Source organism: Herpailurus yagouaroundi, unplaced genomic scaffold, assembly GCF_014898765.1.
Source record: "Herpailurus yagouaroundi ecotype Mexico unplaced genomic scaffold, PumYag 28, whole genome shotgun sequence".
NCBI classification, from domain to species: domain Eukaryota; kingdom Metazoa; phylum Chordata; class Mammalia; order Carnivora; family Felidae; genus Herpailurus; species Herpailurus yagouaroundi.
The window spans coordinates 45,302,656-45,326,082 of record NW_024412376.1 but is presented as its reverse complement, the minus strand read 5'-3'; the positions used below and the strand labels follow the sequence as shown (position 1 = coordinate 45,326,082).

General features: G+C 34.2%; 1 protein-coding gene across 1 annotated transcript in view; it reads left to right on the top strand.

Annotated features, from left to right (window-relative positions):
- SMARCA5 (SNF2 related chromatin remodeling ATPase 5) overlaps window positions 1-23,427 on the top strand; it is a 38,467-nt gene that overhangs the window by 11,375 nt on the left and 3,665 nt on the right. The window contains exons 4-22 of the mRNA XM_040473097.1: window positions 215-315; window positions 1,814-1,914; window positions 2,635-2,814; window positions 3,945-4,100; window positions 4,195-4,326; window positions 6,066-6,134; window positions 9,682-9,791; window positions 11,854-12,080; window positions 13,766-13,887; window positions 13,969-14,121; window positions 15,308-15,440; window positions 18,015-18,163; window positions 18,802-18,921; window positions 19,704-19,814; window positions 20,705-20,818; window positions 20,922-21,044; window positions 21,767-21,899; window positions 22,474-22,592; window positions 23,014-23,226. Coding sequence (XP_040329031.1) covers window positions 215-315; window positions 1,814-1,914; window positions 2,635-2,814; window positions 3,945-4,100; window positions 4,195-4,326; window positions 6,066-6,134; window positions 9,682-9,791; window positions 11,854-12,080; window positions 13,766-13,887; window positions 13,969-14,121; window positions 15,308-15,440; window positions 18,015-18,163; window positions 18,802-18,921; window positions 19,704-19,814; window positions 20,705-20,818; window positions 20,922-21,044; window positions 21,767-21,899; window positions 22,474-22,592; window positions 23,014-23,226 — 2,566 coding nt within the window. The remainder of the gene's footprint in view (window positions 1-214; window positions 316-1,813; window positions 1,915-2,634; window positions 2,815-3,944; window positions 4,101-4,194; window positions 4,327-6,065; window positions 6,135-9,681; window positions 9,792-11,853; window positions 12,081-13,765; window positions 13,888-13,968; window positions 14,122-15,307; window positions 15,441-18,014; window positions 18,164-18,801; window positions 18,922-19,703; window positions 19,815-20,704; window positions 20,819-20,921; window positions 21,045-21,766; window positions 21,900-22,473; window positions 22,593-23,013; window positions 23,227-23,427) is intronic.

The window sequence follows — 23,427 nt, the reverse complement described above, 5'->3', positions numbered from 1 at the left end:
TAATTGCATTATATGTATTTTAGAAAGCCATGTAAAATATTTCAGGTTTAAATTTACTAATATGTATCTATTGTTCCACTTTTCTGGTCTTAATGTAAATGCCTCTTAAAAATTATTGTGGAATCTTGGTCAGCCACTTGACTACTATGTTGAAATAGTAGCTGGTAGTTAAAACTAAAGTGCTAATCATTTGATTTTATCATGAACTTGACAGCTACCGACATCGTAGAACTGAGCAAGAGGAGGATGAAGAACTCTTAACTGAAAGCTCTAAAGCAACCAATGTTTGCACTAGATTTGAAGACTCTCCATCATGTATGTTATACATATTTATAACTACTTGATTTTTTCCAGAATCCCCTTTGAAACATTCTTTGGTTAATGTTTTGGATTTGTTTTGATTGTAATTTATAAAGGGAATTTTTAGTAATCTTTTGAAATTTATTGAACGGAAATAAATTTCAGATTTTTTTTGGATGGGAGTGGTAGCATATTAATAGCGATGCTGTATTTCAAAGGGGCATAAAATGCCATTGTGTTTGTTGTTGCCTGAATGTATGTGTAAAACTAGAAATGGATTTTGCCTTGTTTTTGCCCCAGATAAGAAAACTTAATGTGTAAAGAAAAGCACTTCATGAACACTTTGGTTAACTGATCTCAGGATTTTGTATTAAGTTAGTTTTAAATTTTTTTCTGAAACATTTGTTTTTTAATGGTTTTCCTAAAGAAAACCTGGTTAACCAGATTTAAGTTTTACATATGTATAATTTTGTCTGGTGGCATGTTTGTCTTTACTGAAGCCTATAGTTTTTTGTTTTGTTTTTGGTTTTTTTCCTGATCTCCTTTCTCTTACTACTGGATAACTTGTTTGTGTGGTCATAATGGTTGTTAACCAACAGCAAAACTTTATAAAGGTCACTATAGGACCTACAGTTTGGACTTGTTATTTAAATTAACTGTAATTTTAACTCTTAGCAAGTTGAACTTCAGACAAGACAGGATCTGGTTAGAAATTCAGTGATCTGTTTAAAGTATGTATTTTCAGGGTTTTTTTTGGCTGTGGAATACCCAGTTTTCATTTCTTTTCATGAAGTTAGAAAATAGAGCCAGGTGTTTGGTGCAAAGGGAGAAGGAAATTTGAATTATTTGGGTTGTTTCTTTCTCACATTTCTACATTGTAGCTAGTTTTCCCAGAAAGCAGTGGTTTTTGAAAGACGATAGGGTATAGATGTGCATATTTAAAAAAAAAATCTGGTGATTATGATGTATATACTTAGTAATTTTTCTGGGGTGGGAAATGTGTAGTAAACCCCAGAAGAGATATTGTCTCTTTTGAGCCTGTTAAAAAAGTAACTTATAAAAGGTAAAGGAAAAACAATTTCTGTATATCTTGTCTTATTTCCCCTTTGTTAGGAGGAAAACTAAATCCCCAGAGAATGTCTATGGGTTATCATGGAAGGTGAAAACACTTGGTTTAAAAACATTTGTGATAACATTAAAAAAAGGATATAAAGAGCAAAGAGAGTCTCTAGTACCAATATATATTGGTAACGTAAGAACTGAGTGAGTGGGGTAGGTAATCTGATGCTTTGCAGTCATGTTTTTTGCACTTGGTTATTCTCCTTATCCGTCCGCTCCTTCTCGGCTCCAGATCACAGTGGTTGCTTCCAATGACTTGCAAATTGAAGACAGGAAAGTCACAGAGTAAACCTGTGCAAGTCCAAGTTAAACCCAAGTATCAGATGAAAGGGACAGCCTTTCTTTATTTCTTGTGTCTTTAAAATGTGCATTGTGTTTTCTCTCTTATTCTCAGATGTAAAATGGGGTAAACTGAGAGATTATCAGGTCCGAGGATTGAATTGGCTCATTTCTTTGTATGAGAATGGCATCAATGGTATCCTTGCAGATGAAATGGTATGTGTTTCATAGTTTTTTAGAAGGCCATATTTTTGTAATTAAATCCTTTGTACCATGAAATTTATACAAGTTAAGACAGTAGAACATAATTTTTGTTGATTACAATCTAGAACTGTTAGCAAACTAAACTGTCAGACTTGCTTTAGTTGCAGAAGCAGAATCTATACTTCAGTTGTGAGAAATTATTATTTATAAAAGTGTAATAAATTTACAAGTAATACATTTTGAGAAACATGTTTTTGACAGACTTTTGTAATAAAATGTTTTGGCTGTTTCCCTCCACTTCTGTAAAACACAAGTAGGCTCATTGATTTCTCATCAATGAATATTTTCTCAATGTGGCAGCTTGTATAATTCTGTCTCAAAACATTTACCTCGTTTACTACTTATTAGTTATGTAGTGAAATGTTTCAAAATTTCCATACAGCGATAGTGCTAAAACACTTAATTGCATGGAGTCAAAAGAAATGGGTCTTCTAGCCTCGCTATGTGACTTTGGGAAAGTCACTTATGGGCCTTATGGCATGGTGGTAGTACCTCCTTATAGACCTCTGAAGATTAAAAAACAACACTGCTGAGCTTGACACATATCATGTGCTTGCAGTTTGTTAGTTATTACAAACAGCTTTGCTTTTGAATATTTTTGTATGTCGGGAAATGCAAATATGGATGTCTACTTTGTTTTTGTTTTTCATTGCTTTGTGGTTACTCTTTCAGGGCTTGGGAAAGACTCTTCAAACAATTTCTCTTCTTGGGTACATGAAACACTATAGAAACATTCCCGGTCCTCATATGGTTTTGGTTCCTAAGTCTACATTACACAACTGGATGAGTGAATTCAAGAGATGGGTACCAACACTTAGATCTGTTTGCTTGATAGGAGATAAAGAACAAAGAGTAAGCTTTTCATGTTCCTTTACATTTTTGATATTAAAACAATTTGAATTTAGGTTTAGGGGAGGGGGGTAACTAGAAGAGGATAAAAGAGAAGGAGTCCAATAGTGAACTTGGGTCTTCACAAATATTCGTAATTTACAGATGTCATATTATCTTGGTGGTCAAGAATCCTACTGGGGAAAAAGAGTTGTAGACTGTATGATGCCATATGAATATAGTTTCTTTTATTTTGAGATTGGTTGTATAAAATCAAAGGGCATGTTCTCATTCTAGAAGCAAAATCCTTGTTTAAAGAAGTTTTGAGTTTGAGAAGTGGTTGGAAATTTGAGGAGACAGATTTTGTTTAGATTGATATGCATAATGGTAATTAATAGTCACGGTATTTTTTAAAGATGGATTGAGCCAATCACAGTATTTTGGTTAGCTGGTGTGGTATTTATTGAAATAAGTTAAAATGTTGGTTAGTTGAAATTTTTTGGAAGGAAATAATGATACTTTTGAGAATATAAAGTTCAGATTTTAAAGTGTACTATGTTAAAAGTAAATGTACTTAATTTTGTTTCCTCTTCATTTAGCAATCAGTGATGATTCTAGATTTCTTTTTCTCCTTGTATAGATATTTTGGGTATTTTAAGTTACCAAATTCCTTTTTATGTTTTGGAGCCCAATTTAAACCACTTCTTGCTTTACTTTCTTGTAAAATAAGACTTACAATAGCAAAGCCTTAATAGATTGTAAATATGAAAGGAGTGAAAATGGTTACTGCAAACCATCCTTGAGTCTTCACTTTATGGCACAAACCATACACTCCTTTGCCTAAACCTGTCTCTCCTAAGAATTTTAGCACCTGTTGGAAATGAAAAAAGACATTTAAGAGTTATTTAGTTTATTGAATTTTGCACTGATCAATTCGTCAATTATTTTTTTACTAAATGGCTCTGACACTTAAAAATGATTAGTGAAAATGATTAATGAAGTTAGTTTGAGCCATTTCTGGATGCTTTCATACTACAGGTAACTATCTCTTTTTAATATTTATACCCTCTTTTATGTATTAGATTACTTGTCATCAATAAATTTAATCTATAGTTTATTTCTGCCTGATGTAATTTTTTTCTCTTGCTGCACAGGCTGCTTTTGTCAGAGATGTTTTATTACCAGGAGAATGGGATGTATGTGTAACATCTTATGAAATGCTTATAAAAGAGAAGTCTGTTTTCAAAAAATTTAATTGGAGATACTTAGTTATAGATGAAGCTCACAGGATCAAAAATGAAAAATCCAAGGTAATTTGGTATTTGGAAATGAAAATCATTTGTATCTTCATTTAGAATTTGATCAATATGTAGAATCTTCTAATGATGAATTTGGTTCTTTTAGTTGTCAGAAATAGTGAGGGAATTCAAGACTACAAATCGACTATTATTAACTGGAACACCTCTTCAAAACAACTTGCACGAGCTCTGGTCACTTCTTAATTTTTTGTTGCCAGATGTCTTTAATTCAGCAGACGTAAGTATGTCTTACCGTTTGGTTGGAATGTTAATGTTTTTGTTTAATGCTATACATTTTTATAATAAAATTGACCTTTCAGCCCTGCTTGAGATAATTGTTAATTTTTCATCTTTTATATGGCCTGGTATAACCTACCAAATTTTTTCTATGCCTCCTGAGAGTTTACTTGTTTGTGTCTTTGGGTTTCTTTTTCTTTTTTTTTAACTTCTTTTTTTAAAGTTTATTTATTTTTGAGGGAGGGAGGGAGAGAGAGAGAACACGAGCTGGGGAAGGGCAGAGAAAGAGAGGGAGACACAGAATCTGAAACAGACTCCAGGCTCCCAACTGTCAGCACAGAGCCCTATGTGGGGCTCAAACACACAAACAGTGACATCATGACTTAAGCTGAAGTCTCATGCTCAACCAACGGAGCCACCCAGACAAATATCATTTTACAAACCATTGTTTTCCCCCTCTGGAATATCATAGATTCATACACCAAACAGGTAGTCACAGCCTGAATTTCAGCGGCTGTCGGTGGACTGCCTGTGTTCTTAAGTACTGCTCAGGTTATGCCCCAGGTGAATTTGTGAGCTTCACATTGCTTGTGTTTTAAGTCCCATAAATGTACTCTTCCCAAGATTGTCTTCAAATTCAGTAAAACCTGTCTAACCATCTTTTTTTATGGTCTGACAAACATTGAACCTAAACGTTACCTTTTAATAGATTATTTGCACTCATAAAAATGGTTAGGTACTCAAACTGTTGGCTGTACCTAAGAATATAATATGTATATTGAAAGTCTATGCCGTTTGTAATTTCAGTGTTTTGCTAAACCAGAGTTCATTTGTTCATTTGTTCATTTTTTAATTTTTTAACTTTGTTTCCATGGCTGGAGAGAGCAAGAGATACAGAGAGCATGCGCGCTAGCGTGTGTGTGTGTGTGTGTGTGTGTGTGTGTGTGTGTGTGTGTGTGGCTTTGAAGAACTCAATTAAGTTCCAAAAGGGATAATTTTGGATTGTTGTGTTAAGGATCATTTTAAAAGAATAGAGAAATTTGTGTTCTTGGAAGACATTTAACTCAGAAAAATACTTTAGTTCTGCTTTTATGTATTTAGACGCTTTTGTTTGAGATCATTTCTTTTTCTTAGTGCATTGATACTTTGTTTAGCAATAAGTTAAAGTTTTCTTGTAGTTAACACCGTTAATTCTAAGATTATGCTTACTAACAGAGCACAAATATATACCAGATATGCTAAAGAGGTAAGAATATGGAAATGTTACCCTTTTTCAGATCCTACCCAAATACTAATGAAATGTTGGTAATTTAAATTAATTTAGTTAAAATTGACTATTCTGCAAACTTTGTGTTTGAGTAGTCTGAGTAGCCTTAGAGAACAAACTAAAGTGATTTTAATTTTTAAGCTTTTCTAAAGAAAGATATTTTTCAAGAATATTAATTCTCTAATTCTACAGAATTTCTCTTCCAACTATTGTTTTTTTCATTGTGAAACTTGTCATCTTTGTTTTTGAGAAAATTGTTTAGGAAGTAATCTGATTCTCAAAGTAGTTCTAAAATTAATTGCTAACAGTGACATGTGAAATGTATGGGATTGAACCAAATAATTTTTTGCAATCTACAACTCAAATAATTAATTCTAGAAATCATTGTTATCTCTAGCATAAATAGGGTATTTGTAGTTAATACTGGTAGTTAATATTTCTGATCTTAATATATTTTTGGTTTGTTAATCTAGGACTTTGATTCATGGTTTGATACAAACAATTGCCTTGGGGATCAAAAGCTGGTTGAGAGGCTTCATATGGTAAGTATTTTGGAATAAGGTTAAAGCATATTTCTAATGGGAAACATGAGTAGAGAGGTTTAAATTAGTGGATTATTTTTCTGTTAACCAACAAAACATAGTGACCAGAATCAGATCTATTTGTTTTTATTTTTATTTTTATTTTTATTTTTAAGTTTATTTCTTTATTTTTGAGAGAGAGACACACCCAGTGGGGCTGGGGCAGAGAGAGAGGGAGAGAGAAAGAATCTCAAGCAGGCTCCGCACCCACAGCACAGAGCCAGATGCAGGCTCAATCTCACAAATCGTGAGATCATGACCTGAGCTGAAATTAAGAGTTGGTTGCTTAACCAGGTGAGCCGCCCAGGTGTGCTGCAGAATCAGATCTATTTGAATCCTATCACTTAACCATTTGATCTTACAGTAAGGGGGAACAGGGTGAGGTATGGTGCTTTTAATGTTAGAACCTAGGATGAAATCCTAATTTAATAAATGCAAAAGTAATCTGAATTTAAGACATGTGGTTCTCAAAGGCTAAGGGGGTCAGTCTTTTGTTTTTAAATCCATTGACTGTATAAGCAACCACTAATAGTGCATTGTGAGCAGAGTTGGTAATTTTTTGTTTTGATATGTAGCTTTGTTCCTTCTTCATGAAGGTTCACAAGTGAAAGTTGGTAGGTAATTTCTCAAATAGAACCCAGATTAAGATAGCGTGTCGAGCAGAATAAAGCCAGACCTTGTAAACATGGCATACAAGGCCTTTCATGACCTAACTCATGGGTTCTCAACTCATATTGACATTTTGGTCTAGATAGTTTTAGGTGGTTTTCCTGTTTAACAGCATTTTTGACACTTCCATCCACTATATGCCAATAGCATGTCCCCATTTGTGACAACCAAACGTGTTGCTGGGCATTGTAGGTGCCCCCTGGCGGGGTGTGGGCAGCTCTCCTCCCCAACCCCCATGATTTAACTTTTCTGACATTCTCTAACTTCTGTTACACTTCTTACATCAATTTAATTTGTTAGAATTCCTGACCCCACTGTCAATTTTCTGTAAACATTGTGCTAATGGCAGTTTCTTTGTCTTTGCCTATCCTTTCTGGTACATCTAGTGTCCCCTTTCCTACTCTCCCCCTCTTTCCCTACCTAGTCCAGCACTCAGTGGTAATGTCGCCTTTTCCACTGAATACCCAGGACAAGGCCAGCCTAGAAATTTCTTTGTATCCCATCTTTAATAATCATGGCATTCTAACTAGAATAGGACTTTGCATAGAGTTTTGAAATGTTTAATCTACAAATGTTTTTCCTGCTGTGCCTTGTAAACACAAAGTCAGGAAACATGTCTTACATTTGTATCTCCAGCACAGTGCCTCATTCATAGTGGATATTTGAACAGAGGAATAATTAGTTTATGAATGTTCAAATACTTGTTTCTATATAAATTAATTATGTGTTTTAAAATTCTCATGTACTGAAATTTAATTATATTAAGTATTTGAAGGTGATAATCTCCTAGATCTCTTTGTTTCAATTTAGGTGGCATTTAAGCATGTAAGCACCCAATTTAGATTTACTTACTAGGAGTGTGGGGTATATATGTAGACTTTGCTTTAATAAATAGGTACATGTACATAAAGCAAACTAAAACAATCCACATAACAAAACCATCCACTTTTGGCATCTCTGTTTTGTTCAGAGTAGTATGAAGATGCTTACCAAGTTGGGGCCTGGTAGCTACCTTTCTGTACTCTGTCTTGAAGTTCCCACTGTAGTTCCTGTGGTCTCATGATGAAAGAGGATATTCAGAGTCAGCATAGGTATACTTAGAAATGAGATTTTTCTTACTTGATGTATTAGTTACCTATTATTGCAAAATACTCCTAACATCCTCCCCCCCCCCCAAAAAAAACCCCTTAATAGTATATATTTTAGTAACTCCAGAATTTATGGGTTGGCTGAGTGGTTTCTTTGCTGGTTTTACCTGGATTTGTCCAGCTGCGTTTACCTGGACAATTCTAGAAAAGGGCCAGTGGGGCTGAAGGTCTTCACTAACATGTCTGGCAGTTGGTGCTGGCTATCAGCTAAGACTATATTAGCTTCCTTACATGATGATATTAGAGAAGTGTTGCTGATTCTTTCACCAGTTTTTAATTTGTTACATATTTTTATAGGCTAGTATAAATAGAACATAGGAAGATAAAAATAAAAAATCTTTAGTTTTGTAGATGTTTTAAATTTCATGAAAATGAACTACATACAATATAACATGGGTAGGTTTACAAACATGCTGAATAAAAGAAATGAGATAAAATGTATAAAAATACAGATATACTGTATATATGTGGGGAAAGTTAAAAATAACAGGCAAAACTAATCTAGGATGTTAAAATAATAAGATCATTGTTTACCCTTGGGGACAAAAAAGAATAGTGACTGGGATGGTTGTAAGAGGGATTTCTGCAGTATTCTATTTTTATCTAGCTGGTAATTGGTTACATGGGTATGTTTACTTGATTAAAATTTATTCAATTGTATAGTCATGATTTGTGTACTTGATGTATGGTCTACTTCTGTAAAAAATAGGGTAGTAAAATTTTTTTTACTAAGTTTTTATTTTAATGGTATAGTATAGTGTACCATACAGTGTTATATTAGTTTTGGGTGTACAGTATAGTGATCCAACAATTCAGTACATCACCAGTGCTTATCATAAGTGCACTCCTTAATCCCCATCATCTATTTTACCCATCTGCCCACCCACCAAAAGGGTGGTAAACTTAAAAACTGTAACCATAAAAACATTTAAATGTGAGCATAGCTTTAAGCACTGTTGGACAAACTACCTGCAACTACAGTAGTCCTGTCCCGTCCCGTCCCTCCCCCTCCTTCCCCACCACCTCTTGTCTGCAGGTGATATGTTCCAAGATTCCCAGTGGATGCCTGAAACCACAGATAGTACCAAACCCCATACATACGGGTTTGTTTTTATACATACATACCTGTGATAGTTCAATTCATAAATTAGTCCAGGTAAGAGATTAACAACAGTAATTATAAAATAGGATAATTGTAAATATTCTGTAACATAAGTTGTATAAATATGGTCTCTCAAAATACCTTACTGTACTGTTGTGATAAGATGATAAAAATGCCTACATGATGAGATGAAGTGAAATGAAGGACATTAGGCATTGTGCTATAGGGTTAGGCTACTACTGACCTTATGATATATGTTAGGAGGAGGATCATCTGCTTCCAGACTGTGGTTAATACACAGATAAGGGAGTACTATGACTAGTTTTAAACCTGAAAGTCAGTGACTATTGAAAGCATCAATACTTAAATGTTTTCAGTATTTTGTGACAATATGGCAAGTATATATTCATTGTATGTGTTGAATAAGTAATGATCTTGTATTACCCTTTAGGAATTTGGTAATAAGAAATTACGTATTTAGAAGGGAGAAGTCCTAAAAAATAGATAAATTTCCATGTAATAAACAATCTTGAGATCCTGAAATAATACTTATAAATAAGGTCATCTCCATTTCTTTTTGATCTGAAAGGTTTTGCGTCCATTCCTCCTTCGTCGAATTAAAGCTGATGTTGAAAAGAGTTTGCCTCCAAAGAAGGAAGTAAAAATCTATGTGGGTCTCAGCAAAATGCAAAGGGAATGGTATGTGTTCTTAGATGTTTTGAAATCACTATTGATTCTTCACTAACTTTTGTTTGTACCTTGTTTTCCTAATTGTGTCTTCAAGGAATTCCTGTTTGCTCTCTGAACTCAGACTGAAGAGTTTTCTGGTAAAGACTTAGGACTTGCTAATCAAATTTATAATACAAAGACTTGAAACTAGCTGTCAGAATCAGAGTGGGAGGTTCATGAATCCAAGGATTAAACTTCACATTTATTTATTTATTTATTTTTAAATTTTTTTTTTTTCAACGTTTATTTATTTTTGGGACAGAGAGAGACAGAGCGTGAATGGGGGAGGGGCAGAGAGAGGGAGACACAGAATCGGAAACAGGCTCCAGGCTCTGAGCCATCAGCCCAGAGCCTGACGCGGGGCTCGAACTCACGGACCACGAGATCGTGACCTGAGCTGAAGTCGGACGCTCAACCAACTGCGCCACCCAGGCGCCCCTAAACTTCACATTTAACTAAACAGGCGTATATGTATAAACCCTTCTACTTGGATTTTTTAAAAAGAAACTGATGTCACGGATGTAGGCATATAGTTAACTTGGTGGTTCACAAATACTGGATTGTGGATTAGTGCTAATCTCTGATGAAGTTGGAGATTGTAGAGGTAGAAAATTCAGGTCTTTCTTTTAAATTTTAAAGCCACATATGTTTAATTTATAAGACTCCATTCTGAGTTGATGTGTTATTTTAGGCAGGATAAAATGGCCTTTTGTGAATTTATGGTGGTAATACATGGTAGCTATTTTTAAATGTCTCTCTAGGGCGTAATAAAAATGTTGAAAACCTTGTAAGTTTTCTCTTTTCTTAGGTTTTACGTGTGTATGAAATCCAAAAGGCTATAAACAACTAACTTAATATTAAAAAAACATTTTTTTATAGATAGGTCACCATGAATCTACAAAGTGAAGTGGCTGTAAAAAAAAAAAGACATTATTATCTTAGCATCTATTAATATAAGTATAGTGTTCAAAGGAGGGAAATAAACAGCGCCCTTTTCTTCACTGGTTACAGTATATTTCAAGTGTATTTAATTCTGTACTTGATAAGTATTTGCAAAGGGCTGGAGTTGTTGATAAAAGGACAGAAAAGATAGAATGTAAGAAATGGGCACATTATCTGGGAAAGAGGTAACTACTGTGGAAGGTAGTCCATCCTAAATGTCCTCAAAACTTTTGGAAGGCTTTTATAAGGTTCAAAGCTATTAGGCTTTGTCTTCTGTGGCTCTAAAATAACTACAACATTGAGTCCATGTTAAGGGAAGAGAAGTCTTTTTTTTAGTTAAAAACTTTGGTGAACTTTGTATCAGTCAGAAATGTGATGGAAAGGTCTACCGTGAATATTTTCTGCCTCGTAATTGGAATTGTTAAGCATAGATGGCTTTAGGTTATTGAAATTATTTTGTTCAGAGGATTCAAGGTCTTGAAACTTTGGTATTTAGACAGATTATTCTTACCTGCAGGATGTTTAAGTTCTTGATATGCATTCAAGGCTTTTTACAATACATATATGGCTATAGCTTTACTGCCCTCATATCTCCTTCTCCCCCCATGTACTTCTGTTTATATTTAAATCACATTGTATTCATTTTTTTCTCATCATCATGCCTTACCCTAACATGATTCTTTCCCCCTCCCCAGATCCTCACATTCTTACCCAAATTCTACACTAGCTACATTGAATAGTGGTACTCTTCCATTAGGAAAAGACTACGAATTAAAATTACATTTAAAGCTTAAGTGTTAGTTTTGATTAATGTTGTGTCATACTGCTTCTTTTAATTCATCCCAAGGAGACATACTGTTTTGGACCTCAAGGCCCAAAGCCTAAGTGAACATTGGAACAGTGGGGGCAATAAAGAAAAACAAGAAAAAAGAAAGATGTTATAATAGATGGTAAACTCCTAACCACATCTTAGAAGTTGATTGGTTCTTTACAGATAATTTTGGGTTGAGGTGGGGGAGGGAATTAAGTATCTAACAGGGACTGGTCAGGGAAAACTTGAGCCCTTTTAAAATGTTTTTCTTCTCAATAGGTATACTCGGATATTAATGAAGGATATAGATATACTAAACTCTGCAGGGAAGATGGACAAAATGAGGTTATTGAACATTCTGATGCAGTTGAGGAAATGCTGTAATCATCCATATCTCTTTGATGGAGCTGAACCTGGTCCACCTTATACGACAGATATGCATCTAGTTACCAACAGTGGCAAAATGGTGGTGTTAGACAAGCTGCTCCCTAAATTAAAAGAACAAGGTATCTATGTTCTTAGTATCAAATTGAGAAGTGATGAAAACTGTTTTAAAATTTCTAATGTAAAATGAGGGACCACTACAATTTGAAATTACTAATCTGGTACTTGTAAAGTTGAAGTGTGGGACATTTACAAATTTCTATCCATTATCTGAGCTTCACTTCTACCCCCTAATTTTAGGCTTATAAATCTTCTTAGTGATCAGTAGTTAGGGCAGTTATACTCCTGGACTTTGGGAGAGAGTTCTCATTTTATGGATGCTTTCCTGCATATATCAGCTTTTTGTTATAAAATGCCACGAATATGCTTTCCACCTTACACAGGTCCCAGATACTTTGGTAGACAGTGTTGTGTTCATGGTATTGTTCAATTATTTATATGGGTATTTACATAATTATTAAATAATAAATTATTTAAATTTAAACAAGTTAAACAATAAATTATAAATTATTAAATATGTGCATGAACCCAAAGCAGTTTTGTTTATAACATGTTGACTTTTTATATGAAAATGAGTATGTCTGTAGTATATGTGTAGAGATGTGTTTAAAATACATGACTATAGAACAAATTTAGTATGATGCCAGCTGCAACAATTACAAACTTATGGCAAAACTTGTTTATACATATCTGCTTTTCTCCTAGATTATTTTGAAGGAAGCCCTAGACATCAAAGCATTTCGTACACAAATTATTCTGTAATGTGAAATAATAGAAATTTCAAATTTTTCAATTTGTGTTTCTCGGTGTGTTTTGATAAGAATGATTTTTGTACCAGTCTCCTTTAGGATATTGACTATCAAAAACCTTCTAAGAGTTGTCAGTGAATTGGTTTGCTTTTTTCTTACTGCTTTTATACCTTTTTGTGGAAATGTATTTTCTAAAAAATGCTTTCTTTGAAAGCTAAGTAGTAATTAAAGGATTCAATTGGTGGAGAGAAATAGCAAGAACTTGGTAGGAATACTCAGATATTAATGCAAGCTGTATTAAACCCTGTAAGAAAAATGGGGGCCTACTAAACATCCTTAGTATTTCAGGTGTAAGAAGGTGAGACAACAGCAGATTATTGGCGTCAGCTTCCAAAACAAGATAATTGTATAATCATTTTTTATAATGATCCCTTGATCTTCATACATTCCACTGAAGGCATTGTGCAGCTGGCTGAAAAAGTGGAAGGCAGTTGGATAACTTGAATCATGGCATAAGTGAAGGATGACCAATGTAGATGTGAGGCCACATTTATATTCTAGTCTTTTGATCTGGATTTGGGTCTTTAGAACCACAAGGAGATGGTTTTGAATGTGTTAGGGGATGTTTGGGGCCATCATGTGGGAGAATTACAGTGGTGGTGATGGAAAGTTATTTTTAAATGTATGTGGAATAAAAAGAATGGTTCTCTCAGCCTTGGGATGGCAAGACCTCCCATGCCAGAACAGATAACCTTTTCTGTTTACTTTAGTGTGTTGTACAGATTTTCCCCTTTTTCATTTGTGCCACAATGGGAAAAATGTGGAAATGACTGACTTGGGTAAATAAATAATGTGTAGTTTTCTTCTTATGACCAACTAGGTAACTTGGAATTAAGGGGGGTAATTGGTTAGTCTTAGTTTTGGTTAGCCTTAAATTTTTAAATAATTTTTTTTTACTTTTGAAGCTTCTGAAACTAGGATATTCTGTTTGCTAACAGGTTCACGAGTACTAATCTTCAGTCAGATGACAAGGGTATTGGATATTTTGGAAGATTATTGCATGTGGAGAAATTATGAGTACTGTAGATTGGATGGGCAGACACCCCATGATGAGAGACAAGTAAGTAAAACCCAAGGAGGGAAGATGAAAAATAATCAGATAAAACAATTTCCTGACATTTGTTTTATTTTATATCTATAGGAGTCCATCAATGCGTACAATGAACCAAACAGCACAAAGTTTGTTTTCATGTTAAGTACACGTGCTGGTGGTCTGGGCATTAATCTTGCTACTGCTGATGTAGTAATTTTGTATGATTCAGATTGGAATCCCCAAGTAGATCTCCAGGCTATGGTAAGAGATGTTCTATGCTTAACATTTTCATTGGCGCAAGATTATAGTCTACAACTGTCAGTGATTTAAACCCAGTAGCATTTTATTTTTCTCTGACTTAATAATTCAGTGAGGGTATTTTATAGATCTTTCATCTAAAGCAGGATATTTCCGTCTTTATAGCTTTGCCATATCTTAGGACCTTGGAGTCCAGCTATATCCTGTATATACTGATGACAGAAGGGGTATGACAGAGAGCTGAGGATTGCCTAGGAAATTTTTTCTGAGTCAGACCTGAAAGTGTTCCCACATTCATTGGCCAGCACTCAATCACATAGCATAACTGGGTTGCAAGAGAATTGATAAATGATAATATAGTTGTGCCTTGGGGGGGAAAGGGAAACAGGTTTGGTGAGCTACAAACCTCCCTGTTTGGGAGTGTGGGAGTACTTTGGCTAGATCAGGAAGATCATTTCTAGGTTGAGAAAATTTGTGATTTGTAGATAAATATGAAAACTTACGAATTCTTAAGTTTGGTACCATTAACGACCCATAATGTTGTTGACCATAACTCATGTTGGTTGCTTTTATCCTATACTATTTATAGGGGTAGATGGGGAATGTTGATCAATTAGAAATAAGGGATGTTTTATAAAAATGTGTTTGTTGAACTTAACAGGAGTTAAACAGAAATGGAATTTAAATTAATTTGACTACTTATATGTAGTTAATTGGTTTATATTGTTGTGGAGTTCTTTTATTCATGTTACTTCTTTTCCTAATCAATGAAAATTTATATATGATTTAGGTGGAAAGGCAATTTGAATGTAAACATAAAAATAGATTTAGGAAAGATTTTTATTATCCAACCTAAAAATTATAATTTTTTCTGTTTTAGCTAGAGACGTGAATTTTATGTCAATATAACCTAGTAAAAGTAACCAGGTAGTTTCTCACAGATTTAGCATCTGATGTATTCCATACCTCTTAAAAGTTTCCCTTGTGAGATAACCAATTAATCTTATTGAAATGGAGAATCTTTGAGAATCTAAAAAATATTAATCTAATAGAAATCTATTTTTAGAGTAGTTTTGTTACCTTAAAAACTGTTTCATTCTTGGGAATATTTTATTTGCCAGTGTACATAATTAAATGTTATTTATGTGAATTTTTAACTGTATTCAAAGTAACATAGTAATTTACCTAGGACCGGGCACATAGAATTGGACAAACCAAGACAGTCCGAGTGTTCCGCTTTATAACTGATAATACTGTGGAAGAAAGAATAGTGGAACGTGCTGAGATGAAACTCAGACTGGATTCAATAGTCATTCAACAAGGTGAGCCTTAGAACTTTGAAAAATTTACCAAGTTGGATTGACACATTTGCTTCCTAGATTTTTTAGGAGGTTCTTGTTATTCAGCACCTATGGAATCAAGCTAGCAGCCTGGACGGTATTTATATTCCAGAGAAAAGTGAGCTTTAGTTTTATTAAGATTGGTTTGGGCTCAGGAAGGTTGAAGTTTGCATGTTGACTTTGTCAGCAGTTTTTTTATACCATCTGAGCCTATTTTCTCATCTGTTAGATGGGGATAATGGCAATACTGTTTAGGACTATTAAGGATTAAAGGGGATAATGCATATAAAAAACCCAGCATTTAGTGTGGTACACATTAAATAGAGCTGTGGTGAGTATGATTTACATGTACTAATAAGCACTCTATTAATTACTCTGGGGTAAAATGAAGAAATACAAATGAAACTCAAAGAATCTGATGTTATTCTTTTTTCTAGTCTGCCAACTATTTACTGAACAGCCACCAGATGCCAGGCATTGTTCTTATTGCTGAGAATACAGTGGTGAATGAAAGCAACAAGTGTGTTTACTTCCATAGAGTTTATAATTTAGTGAGAGGGTGGGTGATATAATGTTACAGTGTAATGTTTATTACATTAATGTAAATAAGACTAGAGGGTAAGAGTGGGATTTTATTTTGGGTTGATTGAAGAGAGTGAAGTTCTTGTGCCAGATTAGCTTTTAAGGAAGACATTTACATTTTCATGGAGCTATATCACAGTAAGGTTGGTGATGGGATGTGTAACACGGAAAAATAGGGGGGAAAACCTCATTAACCTTGGAATCATATTGGTTTCTTTCCTTCTCAAATTTGCATTATGAGCATGTACTTTTTATCTGTCTATAAAGCCCAGAGATACACTGGTTAATACTGCTCACTGATGATTCCATGTTACCTGTCTTCGTTTTGTCAACCAGCTTTTAATTTTCATGTGAGTAAGGGACTGTTACATTTCTTTGATATCCCATTAATGCCAGCCATAGTGTTAGTCATGTCTCTGCATATGTGGCAATAAATGATGGCTTATTAATTGTTTTTATTAATAATTACTATCATGTGCTTACTTTGTGCCAAGCAAGGTGCTAAATTGCATCCATTACTTCCTGTAGTCTTCATGCCAGCTTGAGGTTGGCATAAGTAGAGGCAAGTCACTAGTTTACCATTCGTATAGCTAGGAGGTGACTCGTCAAGGACCAAGAACTATATTAACTATTAGAGTGAAGTGTTTAATTATGAAAGTCTCTGGGGCCTGCCCAACAGTGAGTTTTCTCATGGGTAATGTAATGGCTAGTTCTTTTTTTCCCCCTCACATTCTTCATCCATGTTTTTAGAAAAACACCTGCCTTGTGTTGTTTTTAATTCTCATCTTTGAAACACTTTTTAAAAAAGATTAAAAATTAGTTGACAGTCAGCTCAGAAAAGCTGTTTGAGTTTTTTACTTAGTTGGGTTTAAGTGGAGAAGGGTGTCAAATTTTGGAGCATATTTTGTGCTAATAGCTTTACAGGAATTAGTCAAACAGTAAGCCTCAGGTGTTTACTTTTGTATTACTGTCTCGTGGAGTAAGGAACATAATTAAAAATATAAGAAACCATAGAATACTTTATGTCTGAATAGCTCCCCCCTGTCCAATAGGGAAGTAGTTTTAATAAGGCTAAGAACATTTTGATAGTGAGATAGCTTTCAGTCCAAAGAAACAAGTTCTGTAGGTCTGTCCTAACTTTGTAACTCATAGATGTTTGTGCATTCTGTTAGGGATCCAAAGCCATGATACATAAGCATTTAAGATCTGAGAGAACAACTTGGATCTTTATTCATTTATTACAAGTTGATTGGAATACAAAACTTGACGCTTGTATGTTGTATGTGAATGGCCCTTCTGGGTGAAAGTAATTTTTTGTATTTTGGCTTGTTTTGTTTTGATGCCTGCATTTTTTAATACAGTTACAGTATTGGCCAGATTCCTACCAACTGAAGATCTTAGTTTTCTTATGTTGAATTTGTTCTACAATCAAAAAATACTTTCAGGAGTTTCAGTTCTTAAAATTAGGAAATTTTCAGAAATTGATGTATGTTTCAGACCTTAAAGTTTGGCAATGTAAAAGTTTTTTAGTACTTCACTTTTTGTTTTGTTTTTTTTTACTTTTCTAGGTAGAAAAAGCTGATTGGGGAGTTAATATTAATGCTTTTCTGCTTATCAGAAATTTCTTGTGTTTATAATCTCATCTGTTGATACTTAAAAACCTTGCTAAATTGATTTTCAAAAATCCCAGATTGCTTTTATTCAGCCCATATAAGAATGTATTTTATTGAGATGGTATACAGTAGGCTTCATTATGTAATAGATAAACTTTAGAATATTTCAAAGTTTACAACTACGAATTTGGCATTGTTTATGTGAAAATGAAAATTATCAGAAATGAATAAACAGAAATGATTGATGCTTGAGGCAGAATACATGGTATTACATCTAACATTTAAAATACCAAATTTCCAGTAAAATATAGTTTAACATTATATAACATGTGTTTTGTTTGTTTTTGTTTTTTATTTCCAGGAAGGCTTGTGGATCAGAATCTGAACAAAATTGGGAAAGATGAAATGCTTCAAATGATTAGACATGGGGCAACACATGTATTTGCTTCAAAGGAAAGTGAGATTACGGATGAGGATATTGATGGTATTTTGGAAAGAGGTGCAAAGAAGGTGAGGTACAGATTAAATGACAATGTTTTTATTTATTTTTTTTTTAATTTTTTTTTTCAATGTTTATTTATTTTTGGGACAGAGAGAGACAGAGTATGAACGGGGGAGGGGCAGAGAGAGAGGGAGACACAGAATCGGAAACAGGCTCCAAGCTCTGAGCCATCAGCCCAGAGCCTGACGCGGGGCTCGAACTCACGGACCACGAGATCGTGACCTGGCTGAAGTCGGACGCTCAACCGACTGCTCCACCCAGGCGCCCCTGTTTTTATTTTTTTAAGTTATTTATTTTGAGAGAGAGATGCACAAGCAGGGGAGGGGCAGAGAGAGAGGGAGAGAGAATTCCAAGTAGGCTCCACGCTGTCAGCACAAAGCTGGACACGGGGCTTGAACTCACAAACTGAGATCACGACCTGAGCCAAAATCAAGAGTCAGACCCTTAACCAGTTGAGCCACTCAGGTACCCCTAAATGTGATAATGTTTTTAATATATAAACTGTTTTAAATCAGAACTGTTTGAGGAAGTGCTTGTTAATGTGAACCATAAAAAGAAGCTTTTGTGTACTGTAAAGCCTAATTTTGACTACAATTCTTCTGGGTTTTTTTTTTTTTTTTGGTCTCTAATCTGTTTTTTTCCCTAGACTGCAGAGATGAATGAAAAGCTCTCCAAGATGGGTGAAAGCTCCCTTAGAAACTTCACAATGGATACAGAGTCGAGTGTTTATAACTTTGAAGGAGAGGATTATAGAGAAAAACAAAAGGTAATTTTGAAAGACATTTTGGTTACTTGAACACTTTTACTTGAAACTTGCAATTTTAAGTGTTAGGTGTAATGCCTTGTAAATTTGTCCCAAAGCAGTCATTTCTGTATATTCACATCTAAATTATTTTCAGTTAGTAATCTCTGAAAGGTTTTAAAAATTTAATGAGGCTTACTGCATATACTATTATAGTTGAAATATGGGATGATTATAGTTTGGAATCTTTGAAAATTAAAATAATTGGCAAAGAAATTTGTCACAACCTTACTAGATTTTTTTTTTTAAACAAAATTGGCTGGTAATTAAAGGGAAAAACTTCCTAATTCCTTAAACAATACTTGTTTTTATTGTAGAGAAATTTAAAAATACCTACAGGTTGGAAGAAAAAAAGAATTCTACTCACTGTTTTTTCTGTTAACATTTAGACTTGTATATCCTCTGAATGTTTTCTGGGCTAAGTACACACCTACATTTTTCTCCTAGTTTGGGTTATAGCACATTCTGTAATATTTTTCCCCCTACCCGATAGAATGTTCTTCATTTGATCAAGAGGTACTTACTATGTATATATGTTATTTACTGGACACTGTCCCATGTATTGATTACATAGTTTTGAGCAAAGTAGCATAGTTCCTATCCTCCTAGAGCTTATAGTCCAGCATTTTACGAATGTCTTTCCATCACAAACAAGAGTTGTAATGTACACAGTAAGAGTTGCATTCGTATAAGATTTGTGACTATATAATAAAAATAGGTAATATGAATTATTTCTCATATACTAGATAGCGTTCACAGAGTGGATTGAACCACCAAAACGAGAAAGAAAAGCCAACTATGCTGTTGATGCCTATTTTAGGGAAGCTCTTCGTGTCAGTGAACCTAAAGCACCCAAGGTGAGTTGACAGAGCAATAAAACATTTAAAAGTACCGGAAATGTAATTTTTTTTCTTATATTCTTGCAGTAAAATCAGATTGAGAATTAGGTATTTTTGTCACTTCTTACAGTGTATTTCCTTCAGTTTTTGTTAAAAAATTTTCTAAAAATTAGTTGTGAATGTATGCATTTAAAATTTGATTAATGTTCTAAAAATAGAACTACCCTATGACCCAGCAGTTGCACTACTAGGCATTTATCCAAGGGATATAGGTGTGCTCTTTTGAAGGGATACATGCACCCCCATGTTTATAGCAGCACTATCAACAATAGCCAAAGTTTGGAAAGAGCCCAAATGTCCATCGATGGATGAATGGGTAAAGAAGGTGTGGTATGTATATACAATGGAGTATTACTCGGCAATCAAAAACAATGAAATCTTGCCATTTGCAACCACGTGGATGGAACTGGAGGGTATTATGCTAAGTGAAATTAGAGAAAGACAAAAATCATATGACTTCATTCATATGAGGACTTTAAGAGACAAAAGAGATGAATGTAAGGGAAGGGAAACAAAAATAATGCAAAAACAGGGAGAGGGACAAAACAGGAGAGACTCATAAATATGGAGAACAAACTGAGGGTTACGGAGGGGTTGTGGAAGGGGGGATAGGCTAAATGGGTAAGGGGCCCTGAGGAATCTACTCCTGAAATCGTTGCACTGTATGCTAACTAGTTTGGATGTAAACTTTTAAAAATAAAAAGTAAAATTAAAAAAAAAAATAAAAAATTTGATTAATGTTCAATGTTAATAATTGATCAGTTGCTTAGAGAATTACGGTGTATGGAAACAGGAAGGTTACCATTAATTAAAACAGGTTTTTTAAATGAACCATGTTTTTGTCTTAGGCTCCTCGACCTCCGAAACAACCTAACGTTCAGGATTTCCAGTTCTTTCCTCCGCGTTTATTTGAATTATTGGAAAAAGAAATTCTGTATTACAGAAAAACTATTGGGTACAAGGTAATGGGAGTAACACTTTGTTCGTAACTAATCTGGTTTGTTTTTAACAAATGGTATATAGCAGTATTTTTTTTCATGGTTGGATTATTATTTTTTTTTTTAGGTGCCTCGAAATCCTGACCTACCAAATGCAGCACAGGCACAAAAAGAAGAACAGCTTAAGATTGATGAAGCTGAACCCCTTAATGATGAAGAGTTAGAGGAAAAAGAGAAGCTTCTAACACAGGTATAGTCTTCAATCAACATAAAACTTAGTAACTATCATTTTGTAAGGTACTGTGTTTGGGTTATGTTGGGGTATACAAAGTATAAGTCTTCTTTAAAAAATGGAGTAATTGGAGATGATAAAGCATGCTACATTTTGATATGAGTTGTTGAGGTAGTTTAGAAGAGGAGAGATTTGCACCAGCCTTGGTAGAGTGGATAACCTTTTGATCACCTTTCTTTCAGTATTCTCATTTCCTTTTCCTGTGAATCTTCCACACTGGTATTAAGTTACTATTCTCAAACACAAGTTTCTACTTAACAACCGTTAGGGTTTAATCAGGGTCTTTCAGAATCTGGCCTTACTATAGGCCAGTATCTGGCCTACTTTTGAAGCTCTGTTTTTCTTCTGTTTTCCCACTTGTTAGGTCTTTGCTCTTTGCTATATGTTTTTCATTCCTTTTTGCAAAGTCCTGCTAATCCTCAGCACTCAGCAAAAAGGTCACCTTTGCATGCAGCATTCCTTACTCTCTTCCACTCAGATTTAATTGCTTGGTTATCTAAGCAATATATGACATATTGCTAAAAATGCACATCTGTGTGTATGAAAAGTTACCACTTTAAAAACTTAAAAACAAGGAGTAGTTGAAAATTTACCAATATTTCTTAAGTGTTACAGAAAAGTGTAGTAGCCTCTTATCCATGTTCATTGTGTGTTAATATTTTGTTTCTGCTGCCTTGAAGGGATTTACCAATTGGAATAAGAGAGATTTTAACCAGTTTATCAAAGCTAATGAGAAGTGGGGTCGTGATGATATTGAAAATATTGCAAGAGAAGTAGAAGGAAAAACTCCAGAAGAAGTTATAGAATATTCAGGTAATTTTCTTATTATTTTAATAGATACAAGAATGTTCTCAGGTTCTTTGGAGAGCTATTGGGGAGGTTTAGTTTTTTTGTGTTTTTAAAAAATCAAGTTAGGTCTTTTAAAAAATCAATTTAGAAAATGTTCTTTAAAAAAAAAAAAAGATACTTTTATTTTTTACCCTAGTGAACTGGCTATAGCCAAGAAAATAATAGGGTACTGAATACACTGAATAATTGTGCTTTCATTTTATTTTTCTCTGTAATGACTCAAGTATTACATGCCTCTGTTTCCTAAAGTCACTTGGATTGTCATATCAATAGGTCTGGTTGTGCTGTGATGAGTCTGCTTAGGGTTCAATAATAGGAATTTAAGAGTTGGGAGATACTTAAATCATCCAGCTCTTTTTTTTTTTTTTACAGTTAAGAAAATTAAATAATTGACTTATTTACTTTGTAGTATTAGATACGAGAGAAATGGAAATATTTCTTAATCCTTAGCAAGTTAAATAAATGAGAGCATTTGTGAGAAATTATTTATATCTTCCCCCTTCTTCCACCTGTCCCATCTGTCCAACTTTTTTACCAGCTGTATTCTGGGAAAGATGCAATGAACTCCAGGACATAGAGAAGATTATGGCTCAGATTGAAAGGGGAGAGGCAAGAATTCAAAGAAGAATTAGTATCAAAAAAGCACTTGACACGAAGGTACTTTGTGTATTAATAAATCTGGCAGTCAGTAATATAACTTCTCCCTGAGAATATGCGAGTTAAAGTAACTTTTTAAAAGGAAATGAAATGATGGTTTCAAATGTAAATTTTCTTCAAAGAACAACATTCAAATGAAGTCTCAACAGAATTTACCTTAGTATGTTAGTTGATGGATCTTGGTCAGCAACCCTATGATTTTGCTCTTTCCTACATAGTATCAGAAAGTCTCAGCCTATATTTCTCTTTAGAATAATAAAGACTATAAGGTTGTTTCACAACAAAGGTTATATAACATAGTTGAGGTGCTTTGGATAGAAAATTCTGATTTGGAACATAACATTTTTAGCTAATTTTACTAATGCTGATTTGAAATATGTATTATACAGGATTTATATAATATAAAATTTAACTTTGATAGATTGGACGGTACAAAGCACCTTTTCATCAGCTGAGAATATCGTATGGTACTAACAAAGGAAAAAACTATACTGAAGAAGAGGATCGTTTTCTAATCTGTATGCTTCACAAACTTGGATTCGACAAAGAAAACGTTTATGATGAATTACGACAGTGTATTCGCAACTCTCCTCAGTTCAGATTTGACTGGTTTTTGAAGTCCAGAACTGCAATGGTGAGTGCTTGGGCCTTTTTGTGTAACGTAGCAAACCATTCAGAGTAAGTATTGCTTAATAGGTAAAATTGTGGTTTCATTCCATCTTTGGAGTACATTTTAGTTACAGTATTGTAAGTATTAGAGGTTAAATCAGATCATGAGAAAACAGTTATCTATAGTTAAAAAGCTGTTATGGAGGGGCGCCTGGGTGGCTCAGTC